Source organism: Equus przewalskii, chromosome 6 (genome assembly GCF_037783145.1).
Source record: "Equus przewalskii isolate Varuska chromosome 6, EquPr2, whole genome shotgun sequence".
NCBI lineage: Eukaryota > Metazoa > Chordata > Mammalia > Perissodactyla > Equidae > Equus > Equus przewalskii.
Window position 1 is genome coordinate 25,852,305 of NC_091836.1, and position 25,874 is coordinate 25,878,178.

The 25,874-nt window shown below is 51.2% G+C and overlaps 1 protein-coding gene across 17 annotated transcripts in view; it reads left to right on the top strand.

The window, feature by feature from the left end:
* CEP164 (centrosomal protein 164) overlaps positions 1-19,265 on the top strand; it is a 65,440-nt gene extending 46,175 nt beyond the window's left edge. For 12 of the 17 annotated variants that reach the window (XM_070623190.1, XM_070623194.1, XM_070623195.1 and 9 more), the window contains 19 exons: positions 993-1,202; positions 4,531-4,662; positions 4,747-4,963; positions 5,971-6,048; positions 6,280-6,411; positions 6,799-6,921; positions 7,995-8,138; positions 8,552-8,635; positions 8,779-8,847; positions 9,219-9,394; positions 9,752-9,878; positions 10,232-10,299; positions 10,800-11,007; positions 12,007-12,114; positions 12,773-12,887; positions 13,451-13,792; positions 14,593-14,659; positions 15,537-15,665; positions 15,810-17,086. In XM_070623190.1, the coding sequence (XP_070479291.1) occupies positions 993-1,202; positions 4,531-4,662; positions 4,747-4,963; positions 5,971-6,048; positions 6,280-6,411; positions 6,799-6,921; positions 7,995-8,138; positions 8,552-8,635; positions 8,779-8,847; positions 9,219-9,394; positions 9,752-9,878; positions 10,232-10,299; positions 10,800-11,007; positions 12,007-12,114; positions 12,773-12,887; positions 13,451-13,792; positions 14,593-14,659; positions 15,537-15,665; positions 15,810-15,906 (2,626 nt within the window). In that variant the 3' untranslated portion in view covers positions 15,907-17,086. Of the gene's footprint in view, positions 1-992; positions 1,203-4,530; positions 4,663-4,746; positions 4,964-5,970; positions 6,049-6,279; positions 6,412-6,798; positions 6,922-7,994; positions 8,139-8,551; positions 8,636-8,778; positions 8,848-9,218; positions 9,395-9,751; positions 9,879-10,231; positions 10,300-10,799; positions 11,008-12,006; positions 12,115-12,772; positions 12,888-13,450; positions 13,793-14,592; positions 14,660-15,536; positions 15,666-15,809; positions 17,087-18,375 lie in introns of those variants that run through there. The other 5 variants (XR_011540873.1, XR_011540876.1, XR_011540875.1 and 2 more) reach the window with 4 other exon arrangements.
* Positions 19,266-25,874: the final 6,609 nt, after the last annotated feature.

Below are 25,874 nucleotides of genomic sequence, written 5' to 3' on the forward strand. Positions count from 1 at the left end.
ATTTTTACAGTAAGATTTAGGGACCTGGGAATGCAAACCTGTACCTGCCTTTAGGAAAGCCACTCTGGGAGGCGGAATACTTTATCCTGCCTATGCTTTCATTGCTCCAAATGTTCTTGGGGTTTCTCTTTGAGTATTTCCTTCAAGAACCAGAATAGAAGCAACATACCAACCTTCCTTACTTTGTGGACATGTTTTTAACCAATACCGTTATTCCTCATCTTACCACCCACCTTATGAATCCAGGTGAGCTCTGGGTTTCTTTTACCCATTTCCAAACATTGAATTAGCTCTAAGCAGATGCAAAGGTGGCCTCGTCCGGGAGATGTGGAGTGTGGCATTCCTCTGGCTGTCTTGCTCCTCTCTCTGGATTAGGGACGGTCACCTGCCTGGCTTCCTTGGCAGTGTGGCAGGTCCTTTCCTGGACCTCTATGGACTGTTCTGGGTCTCAGGGCTAGCAGACATGCTGCTGCTTCTCCTGCTGGCTTATATGCATTGGTCTCTGTTTAGTTTGGGAGGCAGAGAGCTGTCTCTGGGGACTTCCCACACTGCTGGCATGGGCCTGAAGTAGCAGGCAGAGCCCTGGTGGAGAGGTGGAAGCAGGGCCAGGCGCTGTGCTGGGGAAGACTCGGTGGGGTCAGAGCTTCGCTCTCTCCCTGCTGCTGCTGCTCTTGAGCCACAGCTTCAGGTTTTCACCTCTGGCCTCAACCTGCCGGGTCTGCTGAGAGCCTACTTTGGGCTGCCCTTCTCCCTAGGCTCCTGGGGCCTTAGGCAGACACTGTGGGGCTTGTCCTGAGCACAGATGTGGCCTGTGCCTTCCAGAGGGGCAGACTCAGTGCTCGCCCTTGGGTGGCCTGATTTGCATATGTGATTCCTGATCACGGGCCCTCCATTAGGGTTCTGTATGTGGTGTTCTGTGTCTATATAAACCCTGATGCCAAAAGGTCAGTGGATATTAAAACTAGTGAAATGCTGTTCCCCACCCTTGGCAGGCAATCTTCAGAGCCTGTGGCTCCCCCTACACAGCTCTCAGAGGCTGCACTCAAGACCATGCAAGAGGCAGTGGCTCAGGAACTTGAGCAAGACCAGAGGCAGCTCCTGGAGTCGAAGCGAGAGAAGATACAGCAGCTGCGGGAGAAGCTGTGGCAGGAGGAGGAGCAGGAGATCCTGCAGCTTCAGCAGCAGAAGGAGAAGGCGCTCAGGTGCTGCCCCTCCCGTTCGGCAAGCTGCCTGAGGCCTCGCGGGCACGTGGGGATCAAGGGACACCCTCCTCCCATGCTGGAGACCGCTGGGGTGCCGTGGCCCCACCAGGATGACTACTTGGTCCTGTGTGGAGGAACGCGCTCCCTGGCCGCGGCTCATGTCCTTCCTCTTTTTGGGAGGGAGCTGGGAGGTGTGATAATACTGGGAGTAGCTCACATCTTTTGAGAGATTACACTGATCCACGTGCTTCATATCTATTAATTTGTTTCGTCTTCAGAACGGCTCTTAGGAGGTGTTATCAACCCCTTTTTATAGACTCTATAACATAGACGAAGAAACTGAGGCACAGAAAGGTTAAGTAGCTTGTCCAGGGTAGCGAAGCTAATAAGCAGCAGAGCCCAGGTTCACCCAGGCAGGTTGTCTCTGGAGCCCGTTTTCTTGATTACTACATGGTCCTCTCTCTCGGGAGTCAGGGCCTGTTGGGACCCAGTGAGATAGGTAGGGACCGGGTGATGCAATGTGAGGTGCTCTTGCCCAGGACCCAGAAGTTGCTGTTTGGGTTCCTACTCTGAGTAGCTGGGAAGCTCTAGACAAACAAGACACTTAAGCCTGGGCTGGGCCTGTGCGTATGTGATTGTGTGTGTGTATATATATATGTGTGTGTGTGTGTGTGTGTGTGTAAACACACTAGAGGTTTGTTTTCATAAGAAAAGGCAGTCCAGGGCTGGCGTGGTGGCTCCACAGAGTCAGCAGGTCCCCAGCCTCCTTTAATCTCTCTGCTGTCTTTAGTGCTGGTTTTTGCTCTCAGGGTTTCTTCACAGTCCAGTATAGCTGCTAGATCTCCAGCCATTGTGTCTGTGCTCCAGGCAGGAAGAATAGGGGTGAAGTATAAAAGAGGGACCTTCTAGCTCATTCTGTCCCTTTAAAGGTGCATTCCTAGAAACTTTACCCAATAACTTCTGCTTATTCTTTCAAGGAGTTTTCCTGGAAACTTTCCCAATAATTTCTGCTTACATCTCATTGGTTATCCCTGGTTGCAAAGGAGACTGGGAAATGTAGTCTTTTAGTTGGTCTTCTACCTGACAGAAGAAAACTAGGGCTCTGTTAGTAAGGAAAATGGGAGGATGGATATTGAGAAGATAATAAGCGATCTCTGTTGCAGTCCCAGGATGGGAAAGGTGCTAAAAGGTGTTAACATACTTTGTTTACTTAGTAATTTAACTAGAGGCTAAATCTTGTCCTCTTGGACAGAACATCCAAAAGTGGTAGAGAATTATTATTTTTATGTCATATGTAGCAGAGTGTATAAAATGTTTATGCTGAATTTAGAGAAACCAACACCTGAGTGCCCTGAGGATCAGGGCAATCTCTTATTAGCCCAACAAGGGATCCACTGACCCAAGATCACCCCTCCTGGATCCCCTGCAGGGAGCATCCCAAAGAGCAGATCTCCCCACAGGATCCCTTCTCCCAGCCAACTGAAGACGGGGGCAGAGGCCCACCTGAACAGGGTGTGAGTTAGCTCCCTAGAGAGGCAGTGCCTGGGACGACATCCTGGTGGCATTTCCCTGTCAGCCCACCAGGCTCCTCTCTTTTCCTGAACACTCTGGGCTTGGCTGACTGTACTTTCCATCCCTCCCTAAGCCACCCAACTACAGAGGGGCGTCCAAGAACCCTCTTAGGTTGTGGTGAAGACCAGTGTGCCGAAAGTGTCTGACTCAGGGCCTCAGACACAGTAGTTGCTCAATAAATGGTCACTCTCGTTTTTACTTTCAGTTGACATCAGTACAGTTTCGGTGGTATGACGAAGTGATTTCTCTGTGGGCAGCACCCTGCCTGGCTGTCTTGGAAACAGTTAATCATGAGAACCCTGTTTCTGTTTACACACGAGCCTTTCTGAGGGGTAGGGTCTCTTGTCTGCTGGGAAACTTCCACTTGGTAGAAACTTCTGGAAGCCACAGCTGACCTTGTAGCAAATATTTCTTGAATGAGAAGGCAGGCAGGAAGACAGGTGGGCTGACCCCTCGTTTCTTTAGTTGTAAAATGAAGAGATGGAGTTTAGCTGTAAGATGAAGAGAGTTGTAAAATAAAGAACTTCGCCTCTAAAGCCCCTTTCAGCTCTAACTGTCTGTGGTTCTATATGTAAAATTTAGGCATAGGACCAAGAGAAAGGTTTCTGGGGAAGCTAGAAAGAAGGATTTTTATTTAACTCAAATTTTTCATCATAATGGAGGAGAGCAGTGGTGCTGATAACTTGAAATAAAAAATGATCCTAAGTCTTCTTTGGCTTTGGAATTCACTGCAGAAGCTTTTCAAAGAAATCGTCTTCTGCATCGTGTTTTCCTTAGGCCTGAATTCCCTGGGTGCGTGGCACACAGCCCCTGGTCACGTGGGGCTGCATGAGGAGGCTATGGTGTGCGTCAGCCCAGGGGCTGTCCACTTGGGATGAAATGGTTAGCATCGCTGATCTGTGAATAAGACTCCCTCACAGACCATCACGGCTTGCTGATCGTTTGGGGCTGGGTGAGAGTGTTCAAACTGAATGAACATTAATTGAGCACCTACTTCGTGTCGGTTACTGTGTTCGGCACCTGGGCTATAATAGATTTTAAGACAAGATTATTTCTCTGGAGAAGCTCCCAGATTTGTGAGGAAAATAGACATACAAAAGGTTAATTATGCTGCAGCGTGATGTATGGTACAGAATGGCTTGGGATGAGAAAGGTCGCCATAAAAAGTGTGATGGGAACAGAAAGGCTAACTGATGAACTTGGAGGGAGTTAGAAGGCCTTCTCTAAGAGGAGGGAACTGGTGTTGAACAATGAACATGGGCTCGTCAGGTAGAAAAGGGAATCCTGGCGGATGAACGAGCAGGAACAAAGGCCAGGAGGCAAGGAAGAGTGTGGCGGGATTCAGAAGGGGGTGGCCATCTGATGTGGCTAGAACAGAGTCTCTTGGGTGGGAAGTGAAGGCTATAGAACCAGAATCAGATTGGGGTTGACTGTATGTGTCCTTGAGTGAAAGTCATGCCACGGCGAACCTGTCGGCAAAGGGGAGCCTTTGGAAGAAAAGCGGTTCTGGGATCAAGCAGCCTGTAATCTGCTTCCTGTGGCAAAGGGCAGGTGGAGTTCCTGGCTCCCTCTTCATCCTGGGAGGTATTACAGGGAGGCAGCAGGACCCAGAGGCTGAGGTTAGACTCGTCTTTGAGATTTGGGAAGCTTCACAGGCAGCCTTCAGGCTTTTGGAGGCCAAGAGCCAGGGATTACAGATAGAAGAGGAAAGACCTTGTGGTTCCTCTAACAGACTTGCCTTTCCTTTCCTTCCCAGTTCCCTGAAGGAGCAACTGCAGAGAGCCACTGAGGAAGAGGAGACTCGGATGAGAGAGGAGGAGAGCCGGAGGCTGTCGCGGCTCCGGGCCCGGGTCCAGTCCAGCACAGAAGCACATGAGGTCCAAATCCGGTGAGTGCGCACTGTGGGCCGCCCAGCCCCGTGGAGGCGCCCCTGAGTTCACAGGCCCACCCCCATTCCCTTCTTTGTGCCCAGGGCCGAGCAGGAGGCTTCCCTGCAGAGGCTGAGAGAAGAGCTGGAGTCTCTGCAGAAGGCCGAGAGGGCCAGCCTGGAGCAGAGAAACAGGCAGATGCTGGAGCAGCTCAAGGAAGAGATGGAGGCTTCGGAGAAGAGAGAACAGGCTGCCCTGAACGCTGAGAAGGAGAAGGCTTTGCAGCAGCTGAGGGAGCAGCTGGAGGGGGAGAGGAAGGAAGTGAGGAGGCTGAGTGGGGACCTCCCCCTCAGACATGTCCCTGGGCTGACTGGGGATGGACTGAGTGTGGAGGAGGAGGAAGGGCAGGTGGGGGAGCCAGCTGGAAAGCAGGTGTCTGCACAGACGGGCATGGGGACAGTGGACCTGTCTGGGCCTGTTACTCCGTGTGGACCCGATGGTCTCAGGCAGGTGCCAGCCCTGGCCTCCACTGCAGAGTGGAGGGTACCACAGGTATCCAGGGGCTCCCTCTGGGGCCAGTGCAGCCAGCACAGCTGGGTCTTGGCCATAGCAGGGACGAGGCTTGAGGGGAAGTGTCCTGTGCATTTGGGAAGACTTCATGGCTGAAAGAGCTTAAACCAGACCAGAGGTCCTGAGACAAAGGTGCCCTGTTCCTGTCCTTGTCCTTGTCCCTGAGGGGCAGCTGCAGTGACCTGTCCTCTCTCTCCTTTTCTCTCGTGCCTTCGAATGAGAGGTTGGCACACTTAGAGGAGATTTGTCTCCTTTGTCCTTACTCCCTGTCCCTCTAGTCCGATGGTCTGTCTCTGGGTAAGAGGTGGGAGGAATAGTCAGGCCATGTGAGCTTTTGTTTCCTTTTGGTGAAGGGGGAACTTCATCTCTTAAACAAGGTGCAGGGAGAATTTCCTTGTACTGCAAGCACTCAGGGAGCTTGTGCTGAACCTCCAGCCCTCCCTGCCCCAGGCCCAATTCATAGGCATGGGTGTCACCTGTGTACCCGTGGCCAGCCCAGAGGCAGGGGCCTGGAAGCAGTGACCTGAGGCTTGCTGTAATGCCCCTCCACTCCAGCCTTCATATTGCTGTTCATTTGCTAGTTGCAGACTTCAGGGACTGAGTTATTTCCGAGGAACAAAGATGTGCCTGTGGTTCCCCTTGGCCCCTTAGCTCGAGGGCCTTGGGGACGGTCTTCCTGACTCTTCCTTCCCCGAGGGTCAGTGCCCGGCCAGCCTTCCCTGCTCTGTGTCCCTCACGGGCCTTTTGTTGCTCCCCAGGCAGTGGCAGCACTGGAGAAGGAGCACAGAGCTGAGCTAGAGCGGCTGTCTTCCTCGCTGGAGGCCAAGCACAGACAGGTGAGATGCAGAGGCAGATCCTGGGCGTCTTGCTCCCTGAGCGTGAGCCGCCAGAGCCTTTCACTGCTGGTCGGCAGGAGAACTCAACCCCGTCCCTGCCGCTAGGGAGGGAGCGCCCTCTCCCTGCAGCCCCCGTGGCGGTGGGCATTGGGTCCCTGGGAAGTGAGTCCCCCTGTGGCCACTCTCCTGTGCTCTCTGAGGGTCACACTCCCCTGTGTGGGGCCTCCTCAGGTGGTCTCCAGCCTCCAGAAGAAGATGGAGGAAGCTCAGCAGAAAGAGGAGACCCAGCTGCAGGAGAGCCTCGGGCGGGCGGAGCAGAGAGCTCAGCAGAAAGTTCACCAAGTGCTTGAGTATGAGCAAGAGGTGAATGCCCGTCTGCTTCTTCACCTGCGCGTGTGCCTGTTGTGGATGCTGTGACAGCTGGCCGAGCCATCCTGGCCCAAGGGCCCTCTGCTTTGCATTGGATGGCTCAGCTGGGGTTAGAACTTCTGGTTCCATTTTTATTCCCTTGAGGCCAGGTGCTTCTCCACCCACATGCCGCTGTCTATGTGTGGGGAGGGAGTGCTGGTGTATGGCTGTGTGTATGTCACGTGTCATGTACGTGTGATGTATAGCTGTGTGTGTGGGAGGGGGACGTTGGGGAGGTGCGTCGTATGTTGCACATGTGTATGAAACCTTCAAGTGTGTCAGTCCCCGAGTGTTGGTCCACCCTCAGTCCTGCATGCTCCACCCCTGCCGCCTGCCCTGCAGCTCAGTGGCCTCCTGAGAGAGAAGCGCCAGGAGGTGGAAAGGGAACACGAGAGGAAACTGGACAAAATGAAGGAGGAGCACCGGCAAGTGGTGGCTGAGGCCAGGGAGCAGTATGAAGCCGAGGTGACTTGGTTACATCCCCTGGAGTGTGCATGCACGTGCGTGCACACATACACACACCCTGGGGCCCTTCCGAGCTGGCTGGAGGACGGGAAGGGGACAAACTGTGGTCGGGGACTGTGGGAGCCTTTCTTCCCTGGCACCCTGCGGCGGTGAAGTCATGTTTTGCCTTTGTACTAAAGCTGTAGCTGAGGAGCAAGTCCATCGGGTGGGCTGCACTCGCCTCTCGTGGTAGCCCTGGCTAACACTGAGCTCACACTGGGGCCAGGCGCTCTTCTAAGCTCTTTGTGTGTACTAACTCATTCAGTCCTCACAACGCCCTTAGGAGAGCGAACTATCGTCATCTCCATTTTAGAAATGAGGAACTGAGACTTGGGGAGTGTAGGCAGCCCTCCCAAGCCCACCTTGCTAGTAAGTAGAGGAGCTGGGATTCAAGCCCCGACTGTCTGACTCCAAAGCTTTCAGTTTTAACTACCCAACACCAGGCCACGAGGGTTGATGGAAATTCCAGGACACCAAGAAATAGACCAGCAAGAGCCAAACCATGTTTAGATATTACCTGCCCATCTTCAGCCTTTGGCCTTAGGCGGGAAAGTTCAGCTATTTAAGTGGACCCATGCCGGCTTGGCTTGCTCATGTTGCAGGTGCACAGTTGGCGGGGGGCTGACTTTAGCCCACTTTAGCCCACGGCAGAAGTAGTGGGCCCCTGATGAACTTCCGTTGACTCTCCTCCCAAACCAATTCTGACCTTGCTGAGGAGTAGTGATCATTGACCAATGACCTCTCTTCCTGCAAGGAAGGAAAGCTTCGCGTGGTGGAGCAGTAGGAGAGGCAGGCCCCCAAGGGGGATTTCCTCGGGACATCTGACCAGCGTCTGCTTCAGTGGCGGAGTCGGGGTGCAGGCTTCCTGGGGCATAGGACCATGCTGTCCTCAATGCTCTCCTCTAAGAGCTGGCCTTAGGGAGCTGATGGGGCCCTGATCTTATTGACCCAAGGCTGCAGGGGTGGGAGGGCTGTGGTTTTAGGGGTATGAGGGGCCGTTGCCATTTCCCAGCAGTGGCCCCTGCTCCGTGCAGGAGAGGAAGCAGCGGGCTGAACTCCTGGGGCACCTGACTGGAGAGCTGGAGCGCCTGCGCAGGGCCCACGAGCGAGAACTGGAGACCATGAGGCAGGACCAGGACAGGCAGCTCGAGGACTTGCGGCGTCGGCACCGAGAACAGGTTGGGGCTCTTGGTGGTCGCTTGCCCCCCCACCCCTGACACCTGCATGCAGGGTAGAAAAGTGCCAGGAGCAACAGGACGGCAGGACGGAGCCTGAGGGCTCCAGGCGTCGGGCTCTCACTGGCCATCCCTAGGCTGCGGCATCTTTGCTCCTTTGTTTTCTGGGCCAGGGATCATCCCCAGGATTAGAAGAGGAGGTCAGCCCCTCTTGGGCCTTGGGGCTGGCGCCTCTGCTTCTCCTTGTCTGGAAATCAGACAAGGTGTGGTGCTTCCCTGGGAGGCCGCAGGTCCCCGAGCCCAGGGTGGGGGGCGTGGTGTGGTATGGTGGGTCAGGAACCCCTCCTGCCCCCTCAGCTAATGCCGTGCACTCTTTCTACACATACATTTTCCTCTCCACCTACGCTTCTGTGCAGGAAAGGAAACTCCAAGATTTAGAGGTGGAACTTGAAACCAGAACCAAAGATGTCAAGGCCACATTGACTAAGCTGGACATCCAGGTGAGGGAGTCGGGTGGAGAACGGGATCTCCAGGTGCCCTTGACCTTGGAGTCACAGCTCCCCCAGGAGAGGGCGGACCTTCCTGCCCCTTAGAACAGGGGCCTGGAGATGCCAGAGGGCCCTGTTTCCTTCCTTCTGCCCAGGAGGAGACTGCCCGGAAGGAGAAGCAGCAGCTCCTTGATGTGCAGAGAAAGGTGGCGCTGGAGAGCGAGGTCTGCCTGCCTCTTGTCCTCCCTCCTTTGTCTCTCCCATTCCCTTTCCTCCTTTCCCTCTCTCTCCCTTTCCTTTCCCTGCTCCCCAGACCCCACCTTTTGTTCACCTGGTCTCTCCAGGGCTTTGGGGTTCCAAACAGTGGTGGCCAGTATTCCACAGATAGCACCACTGTGTGCAGCCCAGCTGGGACCCTCAGGGAGCAGGGCTGTAGTGGGAGGACGGGACTGCAGACACAGTGACGTCATGTGTCTGAGTCCCACCCTCTCTCCTGGGCTCTGTGGGCTTCCCTGTCTTCTGGTGCTGCCTGCTCCCTCTCCCTGCCTTCTCCCCACTGTGTCTCCGGGTGCTTCTATCTTTTCTTCTGCCCCAGGAAGCCGCAGCCACCCATCAGCACCTGGAGGAGGCAAAGAAGGAGCACACCCACTTGCTGGAGTCAAACCGGCAGCTTCGAAGAATTCTCGATGAGCTTCAGGCCCGCAAGTTGGAGCTGGAGTCCCAGGTGGATCTGCTGCAGACCCAGAGTCAGAGGCTGCAGAAGCGCGTCAGGTGGTGTGGGCCCCCTGCACTCAGCCACCCCCACTGCCTTTTGCCTGCCCTCTGACCTCTGCTACTCACAGGTCCAGTCTAGTCATGGCCCAGTTAACAGGCAGAGGGGCTGTGTCTGCAGCATTTTGTAGGAAGTGGGGCTGTTAAGAGGCTATGAAAAGCTGGGGGTCCCTGGTTCTGCCATTCCTGCCCCAGCCCTGCCTCAGGGCCTTTGACAGGAGTGAAGGGATGGAGATGGTCCCGCTCTCTCCCCAAAATCGAGGCCTGAGGCCCACCAAGGAGTCCCAAGAGTGTGCTGCCTGGCCTGCTTTATCATGTGACCCTGCCTCACCACTCCCACCCCGCTTCCCACCACAGTGACCTGGAGGCCGAAGCTCAGAGGAAGCGGGACACACTGAAAGAGCTGGCAGTTGAGGAGAGTAATGCTTCCGCACGTTTTGAACCAGATCTCCACATTGAGGACCTGAGGAAATCTCTTGGGACAGTGAGCTTCTCTGTGCCTTGGAAGGGACAGGATGGCTGGGCTGGGGCAGGGCACTGGGAGGGGTGGGGTACCAGGAGAGGGTGGGGCATCAGCAGGGGGTGGGGCATCAGCAGGGGGTGGGGCATCAGCAGGGGTGGGCACCAGGAAGGGTCCTGGCTCTGTTCTATACAGGACCTTAGCCTCCTGTTCTTATCATCCGACTCCCCCATCTCTGTCAAATGATATCTGTAAGTGAGTAGTGCCCAGCCCCTGGCAGAGTTAATTGTGTCTAGACCACTGCAAGGGGCTTTGGGGGGCTGCATTGTATCTGCTTTTCTTGCGTTCAATGTGTCTTTTCTACCATGTGTCCTTAGAACCAGACCAAAGAGGTATCGTCTTCTCTCTCCCAAAGCAAGGAGGAGACTGACTTGTCCTTGGACAGGTGAGTTCCAACAGGCTGTCTTATTTTGGGCTGAGGATGCCATGAAGGGGTGAGCAAGCGCCAGTGTCACAGAGCTGGGGTGAGCTGAAATGAGGTGACGGGGATCCCCAGTCGGGCTTGGTTCAGGAAGGGGGTCCCAGGAGACTGAAGAATCTTCTCTGGCAAGCCAAGAAGGTGCCCACTGTGACTGTTGACATAGCATGCTGGCGTCTGCTGGCCTCTGGTTGAGGATCAGGCTGAGGGGAGTGTCTGGCCATGTGTCCAGAGGCCTCTGGCAGCATCCCTTTCAGAGTTAGGGTGGGAGGACTCAGGGCAACATGCCGCAGCCTGTAGGTATTTAGTCGGGGCGCCCCTACACACAGCCCAGCCTCAGCCCCGGCCCAGCAGCCTGTGCTCAGGATAGGCATCTGCTGGGGAGGTGGTTGAATGACCCACAGCAGCGCATCTCAGAGTCTCTGTCTTCCCTCTCCACCTCCCCTGCCCTGGCCTGTCCCCCACAGCGTCCGGCACTACCTCTCTGCTGAGGGGATAGCCCTCCGCAGTGCCAGGGAGTTCCTCGTGCGGCAGTCACGCTCCATGCGGAGGCGGCAGACGGCTCTGAGAGCTGCCCAGCAGCATTGGCGACATGAGCTGGCCAGTGCTCAGGAGGCGGCCAAAGACCCGCCAGGCACCAAGGCCCTGGAAGACATGCGCAAGGACCTGGAGGAGGTCAGGAGCCCCGAGGAGAACCTGCCAGTCCTGTGCGGGGTGGGGGTGGGGGTGGGGGGCATCAGGGAGCCAGGACAACACTTGCCTTTGGGCTTGCCCTCATGATCATTCTGGGGACGCCATGAGAGTGGTCACGTGGGCCCTGGGGAGACTGGACAGGTGATGTAGGTTATGTGTCTCCATGAGGATGAAAGCATCTTATAGTTACGTGGTGTGCACAGTGTGCAAAATGCTTTCTAACAGTAAATCATTTGGTCCTCACAATAACCACAGATGATGTGCAAAGTAATAGTGTAATTCCCATTATCTAGGTGAAGGGGATAAGGTTTTTAAAATTTCACTTCCAGTGCTTTGCTCGTCCTTTCCGTCACACTAAAGACTTCGTTCATTAGTAAAAATCTTTTGAGCACACTTGGCGTTACTTCTGTTTTACTCTCTGATACCCTAATTTTCAATGAAGAGGCAGAGACTTCATTATTATTAGTTGGGACCACAGATTTTTGTGCCTTTTGAGGGTCCTAGCAGAAGACTACACCTGGTCCCTTAGAATTCTGATGGTACTCTGAGCTGGTGAGGGCGCTCAGGCCCCTGGGGCCCCTAAGCCTGACTTGGGGGGCAGCAGAGGGCAAGGGGCTGGTACAGAGGGGCAGGCTTCCCAGGGGTATGTACATGCTGCCCCCAGGCCCTCTCATTGCTCCACTGAGCCCTTCCCAAGGATGATGATGATAATGATGGTAGTTGGAGCAGTGATGATAACCATTGGCTGACAGTAACCATTTGAGAACTTATTAGGTGTGGGCATAGTGCTAAGCGTGTAACATACTCTATCTCATTTAATTCTCACTACTGTGAAAAGTAGTATTTCTTGTTTAGATGAGAATCGAGACTGAGACTTAAGTAATTTGTTCACGATCACTCAGCCAGCAAATGGGAGAGCTGGACTCCTGCACCTGTGTGCTTTGTCACCATATTTCTCCTTCCCTTCCTCCCTGGCTGCAGGAGACCAGGCACCTGGATGAGATGAAGTCGGCCATGCGGAAAGGCCACGACCTGTTGAAGAAGAAAGAGGAGAAGCTAAATCAGCTCGAGTTCTCTCTCCGGGAAGAGGTGCAGCCCTGTGGCCACATAGTCCAGCGTGGCCACGGCCTCCCTCTTCTGCTTCTGGGAGTTGGTTGGGTTCTTTGCTCCTGTGTCAAGGGGAGCTGGCCTCCAGGGCTCGGGATTGGCAGTAGGCTTAGGGCTCCCGGGCTGGTGGAAACGGCTTCAGCTTGGAGTTTGTTGAACATAGCTGTGGGTTTGGGGATCCATGCCCAGTGGTCCTGAGCAGACGCTGGCCTCTTGCTGAAGGTTTTTGAGAGAGGGACTAGCCCCTGCCTTCCCCTGCGTGGTGCCTGCGGAGAGCTGTGTCCAGGGTGTCAGGAACAGACCACCTAGGAGGCCTCCCTACCTCCCCTGGGGTCCTGTAGATGTTCCTCTGCGTGCCTGAGGCCTGGGTGTGGCAGGAGGGAAGCTTAGGTGGATGGACACTGCGGGGAGAGTCTACTGGGGGGAAGGGTGGGGTCCGTCTGATCCTGGTGGCCCTCTTACCTCTATCTCAGGTGGCTGAGTTCTGTTAGCCTTGCCTCCCTCTCTCCTGCCCTCTTGCAAGGCAGCCTGTGTGATGTGCCTCCCCCAGAACTTTGGGTCCCAAAGAGCCTGCCACTAAGTCCTCAGTCCCCAAACACCAGGGTGAGCGGCAGTAACAACTGCTACTTCTACCCCTCAGGCGTCAGATGAGGACACTCTGAGAGGAACCCCGGCCAAGAAGGTGGTGACCTTTGACCTCAGTGACATGGAAGACACGAGCAGTGAAAGTTCCGAATCCTGCCCCCTGCCTCATGGTGAGTGGTGGCGGCAGCAGGGAAGAGGTGGCGGGGGGCGGGGCAGGGGTAGGACCATGGGATCCACGGAGAGGGAAGAACTTGGGGAGCAGCAGTGCAGCCCCCTTCCCTCAGCCCTGCCTGGGTAGGCCTCCGGGAGCCACTGTCTGCGGCAGGTACTCAGTAAATGCTGGGGAAGGAGTGAACGCGTTTGCACTTGCCAACACCGGGGGCTGGAAGGGTCAGGGAAGCCTCCTGAACATACAGAGCACTTCCCGGTGGGAGGCTGGCCTGTGAGCCTTTCCCTTCTAGTGCCTTCTGGCAGGCTGTTCTTCCTCTGCTGCCCTGGCCTGCAAAGGGGCAGAGGGCCTCGCCCTGGAGAGCCTCTTTCTCACGGCCAGCTTCCTGTCTGCACTGTCTGGGACACGGAAGTCCGTCCGTCCCCCCAGTCAGGGCTGAGGGGCTGTTGTCTGGGGGAACAGGGAGGGGCAGGCCAGGAGGGTGCCATCATGCCAGCCGGGCCTGGGGATGTTTTAAGACCCCGGACCCGGATCCTTTCCCGCCATCTGTCTCTTCCCCCTCAGTCACCCCGACCCCAGGTCCCGCCTCCCCCAACAAGATCCACTACTTGAGCAGCTCCCTGCAGCGGATCAGCAGCCAGCTCAACGGTGTCCTCAGCATGCTGGGCAGCCTCAGCACTCAGCCACCACCTCCGCTTTTCACTTCCACGCCAGCGCAGACTGCCTCCTGGTCCCCCAGGAGCATCCCCATTCCCACCTACCCGTCCCGCGTCTCAGCCTCGTTCTCTGCTACACCCACGTCCACCCAGTGGGCCTGGGACCCGGGGCTGGGCCCCAGGCTCTCCTCCTCTGTGGCTCAAACTGTGGATGACTTCCTGGTGGAGAAGTGGCGCAAGTATTTTCCAAGTACGCCTCCCTCTGGGCTGTGCCTTCCCTCCTACCTCTTCCTCCCTTTTTTTCCTCTTTCTTTTTCTCCCCTGCTCCCTCACCTACCCCTTGACTCTGTCTGTAGGGCCCTGGGAAGAAAACTTGCTGGTTGCCCTGCAGCCAGAGGCCCTGTGGGTCACGATGGTTTTCCTGGCGCTCAGGCTGACTGGGGCCTTTATGATGGATTCTAGAGCTCCGCAGAACCTCAAAGTTCATCGTTGTCATCATCATCATAGCTCTCATCTTGTGCATTATATTATGGGCCAGGCGTTTTACATACAGTTTTTCATTTAGTCCTTATAACCCTCAGAGGTAGTAATTATTCAGCCCCACTTTACAGAAGAGGAAACAGACTCAGAGAGGTTAAGTGATATGCTCCAGGGTATCCAGTGAGCAAGTACCATTCAGCTCATAACCCCTTGGCCATATGGTTTCCCTCTGCTTCTGGGCCAGGTGACCTCACCTGGTTTCATAGCCTTGCTGAGGAATGTGAAAAGCCATAAAACCCGTTATTTTTTGAGGGAAAAAGTTACATATCTCATCCCCAGCCTAATAACCCAAATAGAAAAGTAAATTAAGTTTTAGGATTACAATAGGACAATTCCTGTCTGTCTTCTGTGTCTCATCTCCAAGCACCGAAACTGTTTTGGGAAACACTGTCTTTCCACGTTCTGGAGAGGCAGGAGGTACCGGTGAGCAGGGAGGTCGTCTGCTAAGGCCAGGGTCTGGCTGAGCTGAACCACTGCCCTTTTCTGAACAGTTTCCTCCCACTTTCCCAGCTGGTGTCCCGTTCCTCAGCAGTGGCCCTCCCCCTCTGGAGAACAGGCTGGGTTACGTGTCTGCCAGGTAAGCCTCGTTGTGGGCTCAGGGTGGAACCACACAGTTCAGCTGTGCCTCCCTGGGTAGGTGGGACCTCTGACTGAGGGAAGAACTCCCAGTCATGTTGCGCAGAGAGGTTGGGCAGGCCCCCGTCCTCATAGCTGCCTGGGTCCAAGGTGTCTCACCACAGCCAGAGAAAAGTCCAAACCGCCCAGGTCTCAGTGAGGGTGGGGCTGGGCCTACCTTGCCCAGCTCCATCAGGAAGCTGCCCTGTGGCACCCACGGGGAGCAGTCAGCCCCTGGTGGGACCCTGCACCCTGCCCTCTCACTGGTTCCTCTGGCTGTGGAGGGTGGCCTTTGTCTTTGCCATTGAGCTCTTTGCTTCATCCGGCTCCCTTCCTCCAGTCCTGCTGAGCAACATCTGGAGTGAGAGGGGTGCCCTGTAGGGGAGACAGATGGGCAATTATTTAAACCTGTTATTAATTTCCCATTCATCTTCTTCCTTGCCAAATATATATCCCCCACTACAGTCCCCCAACCGTAAGTCCCCCTGCCACTCACTCCTTTGGCCAACTTGGGAGCCGATGCTGGGCAGGTGTCTGAGTCGACAGAGGGGAGAGCTTTTGCTGATGAGATTGGCCAGGACTAGGCAGACGTGGGAGCCTAGAGCCTTGATGGCATGAGTATTCAGCTGAGAAGCGGGGGAGGGTCCCCCCTTTTTGGGAAGTGATCTCATCATTCCAGAGGGGCATTCTTGCCAGTAGAGGAAGCTTTGAATTGCTAAAGAGACCCCGAAAAGCCTGCAGCTGGGATCTTGAGAGGAAGAGCGAGGAGGCAGATGTGATGGCCTCCGGTCCCCCTTCCTCCTCTCTTCCTCTCCCCATGCTGTCCTTCTCCTTCCTAGTGAGCAGCTCCGCCTCCTGCAGCGTTCCTCTCCCCGTCCCCAAGTCCCCGAAGCGGGCAGCACAAACTTTCAGGGCATGATCGACGCTAACCGAAAGTGGCTAGAACGTTACAAGAATGACCCCAAATTGTATCCTTTTAGTGGGTTCCCAAACCCCATTCCTTCCTGCTGTGGCCGCTGGGCTGACCTTTAGGGCTTGGGTCTGTGCCCTGGGGGTCTGAGGAGGACCTTGTCTGGCCAGCTGACTGCAGTTTTCCTTCACCTTGTGGCCAGACATCTCTTCTCCTCGGTGCCCAAGCCAACAGCCCCTTTGGGCCTCCTGCAGCTGGGCCTGGATGAGAACAACAGACTGAAGTTGTATCATTACTGAGGCCCTGAGTGGCGGTGTCTGGGGCACTGGCCTCACCTGCACCCAGACCAAGTGCCTGAGGAGCTGCCTGCACTTTATTCCCTCTGCTAAAGCATTCTCCTGTCCCCTCTGCTGCCTGTGCCACTCAGAACTTGGAGGAGCCATGGGGGCTGGTAAAACGGATGGTCCGACTGGAAACAGTAGCAGGTATCGGAGCAGTTGCCACCAAAGGCCAACGGACTCCCTTAGGGGCTGAGTTGGTCCCTTGGGCCTTCAGGGGGCTCCCACGGTTCTGAGCATGGTCCTTCATTCACCAGAGCAAAGCCCGCAGCACGTCTGCACCCTGGGGCCAGGCTCTGTCTCTCCAATACCTCAGCCTCGTAGGGATCAGACCTTGTTTTCTGTTTCTTTTAATGTCCCCTTTCTTGAGCACTCTGTCTCCCCTTTAACTCTCTCAGGATTGGCCCAGAGCCCTGCGGAGGTTGCAGGAGGCTGGGCCCCAGAAGTTCTGCTGCCTCTCTTCCCTGTGCTGGCACCTGCTTCCTCAGGGCCCCTCCCCGTGCCATCCTAGCTAGATTCTCAGGTCTCAAGCACACAATTTTCAGGAAGCCAACAAGCCATAGGAAAAGACTGGGATGGTTTCTCACCCTCAGCTTGTTTTCTCCTCCTGGACCACCTTGGGTCTGTTCATGGGTTCTTATTTCCACCCATCTTTTCCACCTGTGCCACCCCCTGCAACATCCCACTGCCTCCCCTTCCCAGAGCTTGGAGACTCATTCAGAAGGAGGTGAGGGGTCTTGTGCCCGATGGCGCTGCTGCCATTCTGGCACAGCTCCTGCAGCCCCGCCTCCCATCAGCGGGCTCCGCGGGGTTGCAGGGCATGTTCTCTGTCATCTGTCCTATTGTTTCAATAAAACACCTCCATTTTTCTTGTCTTGAAAGCTATGGGGTTGCCCTTGCCTCTCCAATGTAGGGAAGTCAACTCTCCACCGTCCCACCACTTATTTCTTTGTCACTAAGATCCAACTGGCTTTTTTACCCTCCAGCTACATTTTAGGCATCCGTCAACCAGACAGAAAAAAGTCCACTTTGTTACTTGGCCCGTCTGTGTGCTTTGGGAACAGCTCACGTGTTACAACTAACTGGTGACAATTCTGTGTTTTCTACATCAATTAAATCTCTGCAAGTCCATTTTCCACAAGGCAGCTGTGTGAATGTGTCTCCTTTGAAGGCTTTTGCCTCCTTCCTCTTAAGAAGAATAGAGGAAGGAAAAATTAATGTTCACAGAACCCCTCCTAGGTATCTGATCTAAGCACAACAAACCTATGATGTAGAGGTTTTCAGTCCATTTCTATGGGTGAGAAGACCAAGGCTTTCAGAGACCTTTAGGTGCCTGGGGTCCTGGAGAAAGTAGCTGAGTTCCCTACAAGTGCAAAGCCCTCCCACCCCACCCCTGCACCCCGAGAGCTCCTTGTCTCCTGCCGCCAGTCTTGGAAAGTGCTGACATTCTCCATCTCTTGCTTTGCCTCCCTCCCTCCTCCTCCACCTACCAGCTGGAGACTCACTGGGCCATTTCCCAAAGGCCACTTGGCCTTGTTTTCCCCATGCAGACAAATGAAAGATAAGCCCCCTGAAGTCCTAAGCTGGCAAAGTTAGGTGGGGCTTTTTTCCGCTCCACTGGTGTGAGCAGCCTACATACAGTCTTGGATCCGTAGCAACAACATTGCTAGGAGAACCAACTGAGCTGGCCATGTTTCATAAATTTGCATAAGAAAACCAATTTAAAGACAAAACATACAAACGAACCCAGCCTACTCTGTGTCCCAGCTGCTCTGATGAAGGGAGGGAGGGAGGAAGGAAGCAAGCTAACATTGATTGAATGCCTTCTGCGTGCTAGGTGCTTTTCATATGTTATCTCATGTAATCCTCTTAACCTAGGAAGTTCAGATTATTTTATAAATGAGGAAATTGAGGACCAGAGAGGTTAAAAGACTGTAGCTCAAAGTCACCCAGGATTTGAAACCAGGTCCACATGTCTCTGGAAGCCAAGTTCTGTTTACCATGCTCCCTTCTGTCAGTATCTCCTCTTCTCCTGACTCACAGAACAGTCCTGGCCAGCTTAGTCTGAAGACCTGTGTCCCAGCAAGGGAGTGGCTTCTAGCTGGGTGAGCAAAATGCCTTTGGGCCTAGGTTTACAAAGGAACTTTTTTCAGAAGACTCCAAAATGGTCCCATCCCTCCCCTCATGGATTTTAGAATCTAGCTGGGGAGTTGAGAATCACAGACCTTTGGAGCTGAGAGAGGAGCCTTGCTGATGGCTTGTTCAGGCCACTGATATTTTACAGCGGAGAAAACGGCCCAGAGAGATGACGCGAGTTGCCTAAAGCTGCAGTCAGTGTGTGGCGGAGGCGGGACCAGATCTGAGTCGTCCTGACCCCCAGGCTGGGGCTTCAAGAAACAGTATTTTTAAAAGGATCTTTATTTTAAACAGGCTGTGTTCACGGGGCCCAACAGCAAATGGCACAAGTCAGTCCAGCCGTGGCCATCTAGTGTCCTCCTTGGAGTTAACAAATATACGAGTTCCTTCTGGAGATGTTATGCAAATACAAGACAAGACTGGGCACTGTTGATTCTCCTGCCCCTTCCTGTGGGGGTAAGGCTCGTAACGGAGGATCAGATGACTTCCCAAAGCTCCTCTGTGAGACATTCACTGACTATTTTCTTAGGGGGGCAAGATTGGGAATGATGTCAGCCCCCACCCACCCATGAAAACTTCCTCACAAAATGGCAGTGTAGGGAATGGGGAAATAACCCTGGCCTTAGGACACGGGTTTACTTTTGGCCCTGACAACTACAAGCTCTGTGCCGTGAACAAGTCCTTTCTGGGCCTGTGTCTTCCCTGGTGAAAAGCTCTCAGGCTGAATCCACACTGCAGGGATGAAGCAGGTGGCTGCCTCAGCTTCAGTAACTCTGAGTGGTCTTGCCTTGGGTAGGGAGCGGCCCTCATCCAGAAGGAGGCTGGAGCACCTCCAATGGCCTAAGACAGGGCTTGAGTGCGGAGGGGAGTTGCTGGTGTTGGTGGGCGGTGTTGCCAGTCCCACCACCAGCAGTTTTTGGGAGGTGGGAAGTGATGGTTAAAAGGTGGAATATTGGGGGCCCGGCCCCGTGGCTGAGTGGTTGGGTTTGTGTGCTCTGCTTCGGTGGCCCAGGGTTTCACCGATTTGGATCCTGGGCCCAGACATGGCACCGCTCATTAAGCCATGCTGAGGTGGTGTCTCACATGCCACAGCTAGAGGGACCCACAACTAAAAATATACAACTATGTACCAGGGGGCTTTGGGGAGAAAAAGGAAAAATAAAATCTTTGAAAAAAAAAAAAAAGAAGGTAGAGTACCTGCCATCATGTGTCCTGACGAATTGAAAGTGCCCTTGTTCCTCCTTTCATCTTGTATCTCCTACCTGCCTCTCCTGCCTCCCCTGTTGAAGGTGCCGTCTCCAGCAGGTGTGTTACACAGAAGGCCCAGTGAAGGGCAGTGTACCACTGTTGGCCACGATGGAGGAGACGCACACCAGCTCTTGGGAGGGAGGAAGCAGAGGGACAGTTAGGGGAGTCCCACTCTCGGGGTCAAAAGCCGAGGGGACCGGAATCAAGCCAGGGTTCCCACTTTATCCTCTCTTTGCCTCAATTTTCACATCTGTAAAGTGGGGTTAATAGTGTTACCAATCCCATAACGTGGTTGTGAGGATTAAAGAAGTTAATCCATATAAAGTCCTCAGAACGGTGTTCTATACATAGTAAGGGGAGTGATGTCACCAACACGGTGACGTAGGTCATTCCTGACTTTGTCCTCCCACAAAAGAACAATTAATAACTGTTCGTGGATGAGATACCACTGAGAGAATCCTAGGACACAGGAAGGATGCTGAAGCACTCCCTGCACCACAGGGACCAAGATAGACTGCGTTAGAGGGGTAAGAGGAACAGCTACACACTGACCACATTGCGCCTCCCCCAGGCCAGCGCAGCACCACACCAAGAGGTCTGCTCTGAGCCTGTGGTTCCTCCAGAGGGAAAAGAGAGCCCAGGGGTGACATCCAGCACCCCCAGCATTGTGGGTTACTTTGTGGGAGCCCCTACTCTGGTTTCACCTCATGGGGATCACAGGGGAATTCACGGGGCTCAACTGTTAGGAATCAGATTGTGATGGAGAAGGGGGGAGGGGCTTCCAACAACCAGCACTCGGATCTTGGCAGACCAAGTTCCTACCTGCAGAGCCCAAGTAGCAGTCCCAACCAGCGGCTTTGCTCACCTTCAGAACCAACTCAGTGGTGCAGTCTGGGCAGGGAAGTTGGCAGGGTGCAGGTCTGCCCAGTTTGGGTCCTCAAGTGAGGCATTTTGCTGCCCTAGAGCCTGGTCTGCTCATGCCCAGGCAGAAGAGCTGAGTTACAGCCCCACGAGCTGTGGCGTGTGGCTCCCAGCCCCTCCTGACCAGAAGGCCAGTTTGGGAAAATTTGGGAGTTGCCTGAATGGATTCTCTCAGTCCTTCCCCAGCAGGAGAGCTGCATCATAGCCCCACCTGCGACAGAGCATGGCCCCCGGCCCTATCTGACAGGAAGGGCTGGTGAGAACACCTGGAAATTGCTGCATAACCCAGCAATGCTTGAGCCGAGAGGCAGGCCGGCTGAACTGATCGCCCTCAGAGCAAAGCCATTGGCCCTGGTCAGCCAGGGAAGTTGGGACGTGGGTCAGCTTGCGTCAAGATCACAAAGACCCTCAGTGGCCGTGGAGCTGCTTCTCTCTGTACCTGGGCAGGGAAACACATTCGTAGCCTTGCTTATTACTGAGTACAGCCGTCAGCCCTCCTGACCAGGGAGCCTGCCTGGCCTACCCACCAGCCCTGCCGACGTGGCACTTGGACAGAGAGCACAGCCCGTGGCTTTTCCTGTCTGCAGAACAAAACTGGTGGCCTCTCCTGACCAGGATATTCAGTACACACTCTTCCTATTTTGTGTCCCCAAACAATGAGCCATGCGGGCCCTGGCTCCGGTCCTGCTACCCTGCCAAGGCAGGGAAGCTAATTCCCAGCCCCACCAATGCTGACTATAGTAACACCCAGTCACAGTTGTCTAGTAAGCCTGACCACAGGGTGCAGGCAACCATGGAGCTCATCCTACAGCCTCATTTGAGCAGGGAATCAAGCAGCAGTCCTGTCCAGCTATTCTCAGCCAGTGGCACACTTCCCCCACCCCTGACCTGAGAGCTCAAACAGTTGCCTTCTCCCAAAATAGACCCTAATAGCAGACCCCACCTGCCCCAGGATATTACTAGGAGACACATCCAGAAACCCAAACTGAGCTGACTGGTGAGGGTCTGTCTCTGCCAAAGTAAACCTGAAAAGTCTGGAAGAGGAGATCACTTACTCAAATGCACAGATGCCAATGTAAGAAATCAAGGATCATGAAAGATCAGATAAATATGACAGCACCAAAAGCTCTAATAACTGACCCTAAAGAAGTGGAGATCTGTAAACTGTCAGACAAAGAATGCAGAATAATACTCTTGAAGTTCAGTGAACTACAAGAACACACAGACAACTAAACAAAATTAGGAAGACGATGTATGAACAAAATGAGAAGTTCAAAGAATTTAGAAACCATCACAAACAAATCCTAGAGCTGTAAAGTAAATAACTGAACAAGAGAGAGCTTCGAAAGCAGACTCAACCATGCAGAAGAAAGATTCAGTGACCTGGAAGATAGGATATTTGAAATTATCCAGTCAGAGGAGCAAAAAGAAAAAAGAATGGAAAAGAGTGAAGAAAGCCTGTAGGACTTATGGGACACAATGTAAAGAAACAACATTCACATTATGGGAATTCCAAAAGTAGAAGAGAAGGACAAAGTGACAGTATATTTAAAGCAATAATGGCTGAAAAATTCCCAAACCTGGGGAAAGAAATAGACATCCAGATCCAAGAGGTCCAAAGGACTCCAAATAGGTGGGATTCAAACACGGCTACATCAGGACACATTATAATTAAATTGTTAAAAGTTAAAGACAGAAAGAATTTTAAAAGCAGCAAGAGAAAAGAGAAGTTACATAGAAGAGAACCCCTGTAAGACCATCGGTGGATTTCTCAACGGAGACTTCAAGCTAGAGAAGAATGGGTGACATATTCAAAATATTGAAAGAAAAAAACCTGTCAACCAAGAATATTATACCTGGTGAAGTGTCCTTCAGAAATGAAGGAGGGATAAAGACTTTCCTGAACAAACAAAAGCTGAGGGACTTTGTCACCACTAGACCTGCCTTACAAGAAATGCTAGAGGGAGTTCTTTGAGTGGAAGTAAAAGGACGCTAATTAACATCATAAAAATATAAGAAGGCAGTGTAAAACTCACTGGTAATGGTAAATATATAGTCAAAGTTAGGTTCTGTAACATGGTAGTGGTGGTGTGTAACCCACTTACAACTATAGTTTAAAAGTTAAACAAATGTAAAAATAACCATAATTACAATAATCTGTTATTAGTTACACAATATAAAAAATATGTAAATATTAACATCAATAACCTAAAATTTGAGGGAGAAGAGGCATAAAAGTGTAAAGCTTAGGAATTCTATTAAAGTTGTTATTTATTGTTATTTTTATTATTATCAAAGTTGTTATTAGTTTAAAATAGGGTGTTATAAGATATTTTATGTAAGCCTCATAGTTACCACAAGGGGAAAGCTTGTAGCAATTACACAAAAGAACATGATAAAGAAGTCAAAGCATACTGATACCACAAGACATCAAAACACAAAAAAAGACAGGTTAAGAAACAAAGAACAATGGATCTACAAAACAACCAGAAAACAGTTAACAAAATAGCAATAGTAAGTCCTTACTTATCAATAATTACTTTAAATGTAAACAGATTAAATTCTCCAGTCAAAAGACAAAGAATGGCTGAATGGATTAAAAAAAAACAAGATCCAACAATATGCTGCCTACAAGAGACTCACTTTAGCCTTAAAGATACACACAGACTGAGAGTGAAAATATGGAAATAGTTCAAGAAAATTGTAACCAAAAATAAGCTGGGGTAGCTATACTTGTATCAGACAAAATAGACTTTAAAAAGAGATGAAGAAGGTCATTATATAATAATAAAGGAGTCAATGCATCAAGAGATGTAACAATTATAAATATTTATGCACTCAACATCGGAGCACCTAAATACATAAAGGGAAAACTAACAAAGCTAGAAGGAGAAATAAACAGCAATACAATAATAGTTGAGGACTTTAATAACCCCTCTCAACAATGGACAGATCATCGAGACATAAAATCAATAAGGAAACAGTGGATTTGAACAACATTATAGACCAAATGGACCTAACAGACATATACAGATATTCTATCCAACAACAGCAGAATACACATTCTTCTCAAGTGCACATGAAACGTTTTTAGATCATATGTTAGGACACAAAACAGGTCTTAGCAAATTCAAGAAGACTGAAATATCAGGTATTTTCTTTGACCATAACGGTATGAAACTAGAAATTAATAATGAGGAAAACTGGAAAATTCACAAATACATAGAAATTAAATAATACTCTCCTGAACAACTAATAGATCAAAGAAGGAATTAAAGGGAATAAAAAAGTATCTTGAGAAGCAAAACTGGAAACACAATGTACCAAAACTGATGGGATGGCAGCTAAAGCAGTTCTAAGAGGGAAGTTCACAGCAATAAACACTTTCATTAAGAAGCAAGAAAGATCTCAAATAACCAACCTAACTCTATGCCTTAAGGAACTAGAAAAAGAACAAACAGCCCCAAGTTAGCAGAAGGAAGGAAATAAAGATTAGAGCAAAAATGAATGAAATAGATAACAGGAAAACAATAGAAAAGATTAACCAAACTAAGAGTTGGTTTTTTGAAGATATAAATAAAATTGATAAACTTTTAGCTACAGTAACCAAGGAAAAAAAGAAGACTCAAATCAATAAAATTATAAATGAAAAAAAAAAGACATTATAACTGATACCACAGAAATACAAAGGATCATAAGAGACTACCATGAATAACTATTCGCCAACAAACTGGACAACCTAGAAAAAATTCTTAGAAACATACAAAATATCAAGACTGAATCAGGAAGGAATAGAAAATATGAATAGATCAATTACTAGTAAGGAGACTGAATTAGTAATCAAAAATCTCCCAATGAAGAAAAGCCCAGGACCAGATGGCTTCACTAGTGAATTTTACCAAACATTTAAAGAAGAATTAACACCAATCCTTCTCAAACTATTCCAAAAAATGAAAGAGTTGGGAACACTCCCAAACTCGTTTTGTAGGCCAGCATCACTATGATACCAAAATCAGACAAGGACACCACAAAAAAAACTACAGACCAACATCCCTGATGAATATAGATGCAAAAGTTCTCAATAAATTACTAGCAAACCAAATTCAGCAGCACATTAAAAGGACCATTCACTATGTTCAAGTTGGATTTATACCTAGGATGCAAGGATGGTTCAACATATGTAAATCAATTAATGTGATACATCACATTAATAGAATGAAAGAAAAAAATTATACGATCATCTCAATAGAAGCAGAAAATGCATTTGACAAAATTCAATATCCATTCATGCTAAAAATTCACAACAAATTACATATAGAAGGAACATACCTCAACATAATAAAGCCATATATGACAAGCTCACAGCTAACATACTCAATGGTGAAAGTTTGAAAGCTTTTCCTCTAAGATCAGGAACAAGACAAATGTGCGCATTCTCACCACTCCTATTCAACATGGTGCTGGAAGTCCTTGTCAGAGCAAGAAAAAGAAATAAAAGGCTTTAGAATTGGAAAGGAAGAAATAAAATTGTCTCTGAAGATGACAAGATTTCTTATATATAAAATCCTAAAGAATCCATCAAAAAACTGTTCTGTAAACTTTCAGGATACAAAATTAACATGCAAAAATTAGTAGCATTTCTATATACCTGGGTTTCTCTAGAGTCCCATGAGGTTTGGTGAACACTGGCTTTGGAATTCAGACCGTGGCTATGCCTTTTGCTAGCTGAGTGACCTTGTGCAAATCACCCAACCTCTGACTTTTTTCTTAGCCAACAAGATAGAGATATCAACACCTCTTCAGGGCAAAAATTCTGAACGCATTCATTTTCCATCCTTAGCTCCTTCCTATTAATCACCAAAGAGGATTCCTGCCTTGCTTGCTGTTTTTCCCACCTCCCCTGCTGCCCCTGTACTCCACCTTTGCTGCTTTGTAATGCAAAATTGAGACATAGGAGAGTGCAGAGAATGTTCTTCAGTGGGGGGAGGGCAGAGCTGAGGGGGCTGGAGGAGAAGAGGAAGAATGTCGGGAGATGTGGAGCCAGAGGCCTTGGTAGTGCTGCAGGGAGTAAGGAGTTGGACAGAAAAGGCAGCGTTACAATCATTTTCTTCTCACACTTCTGACACCAAATGTGTGGGGGTTTTCATATCAACTACTAATTCTCCAACTCTGGACACCAAGGGGTGTCCAACAATTCAATTCGATTCTGATGCTAACTACCCAGAGTAGCACAGACCTTACAGGTTAAGTCCCACCAGACTGCCCCCAACTCAGATGCAAATCCCAGGCCTCCTGTACTTCTGACTGACCAGCTATAAATTAGGGATTCCCCACAACTCCCTCCTCAGGTTTGAAAATTTGCTGGAATGGCTCACAGAACTCAGGGAAAACCCTTTAATTACAATAACTGTTGTATTATAAAGGATACAAATGAACAACCAGATGAAGACGTACATAGAATGAGGTCTGGAAGGGTCTCAGGAATTTCTGTCCCTGTGGAGATGGGGTACACTACCCTCCTGGCACATGGATGCATTTACCAACCAGGGAGCAATCTGAACCTTGTTTAGGGTTTATATGGAGGTCGCATTATGTAGGCGTAATTGATTAAAACATTGGTCATT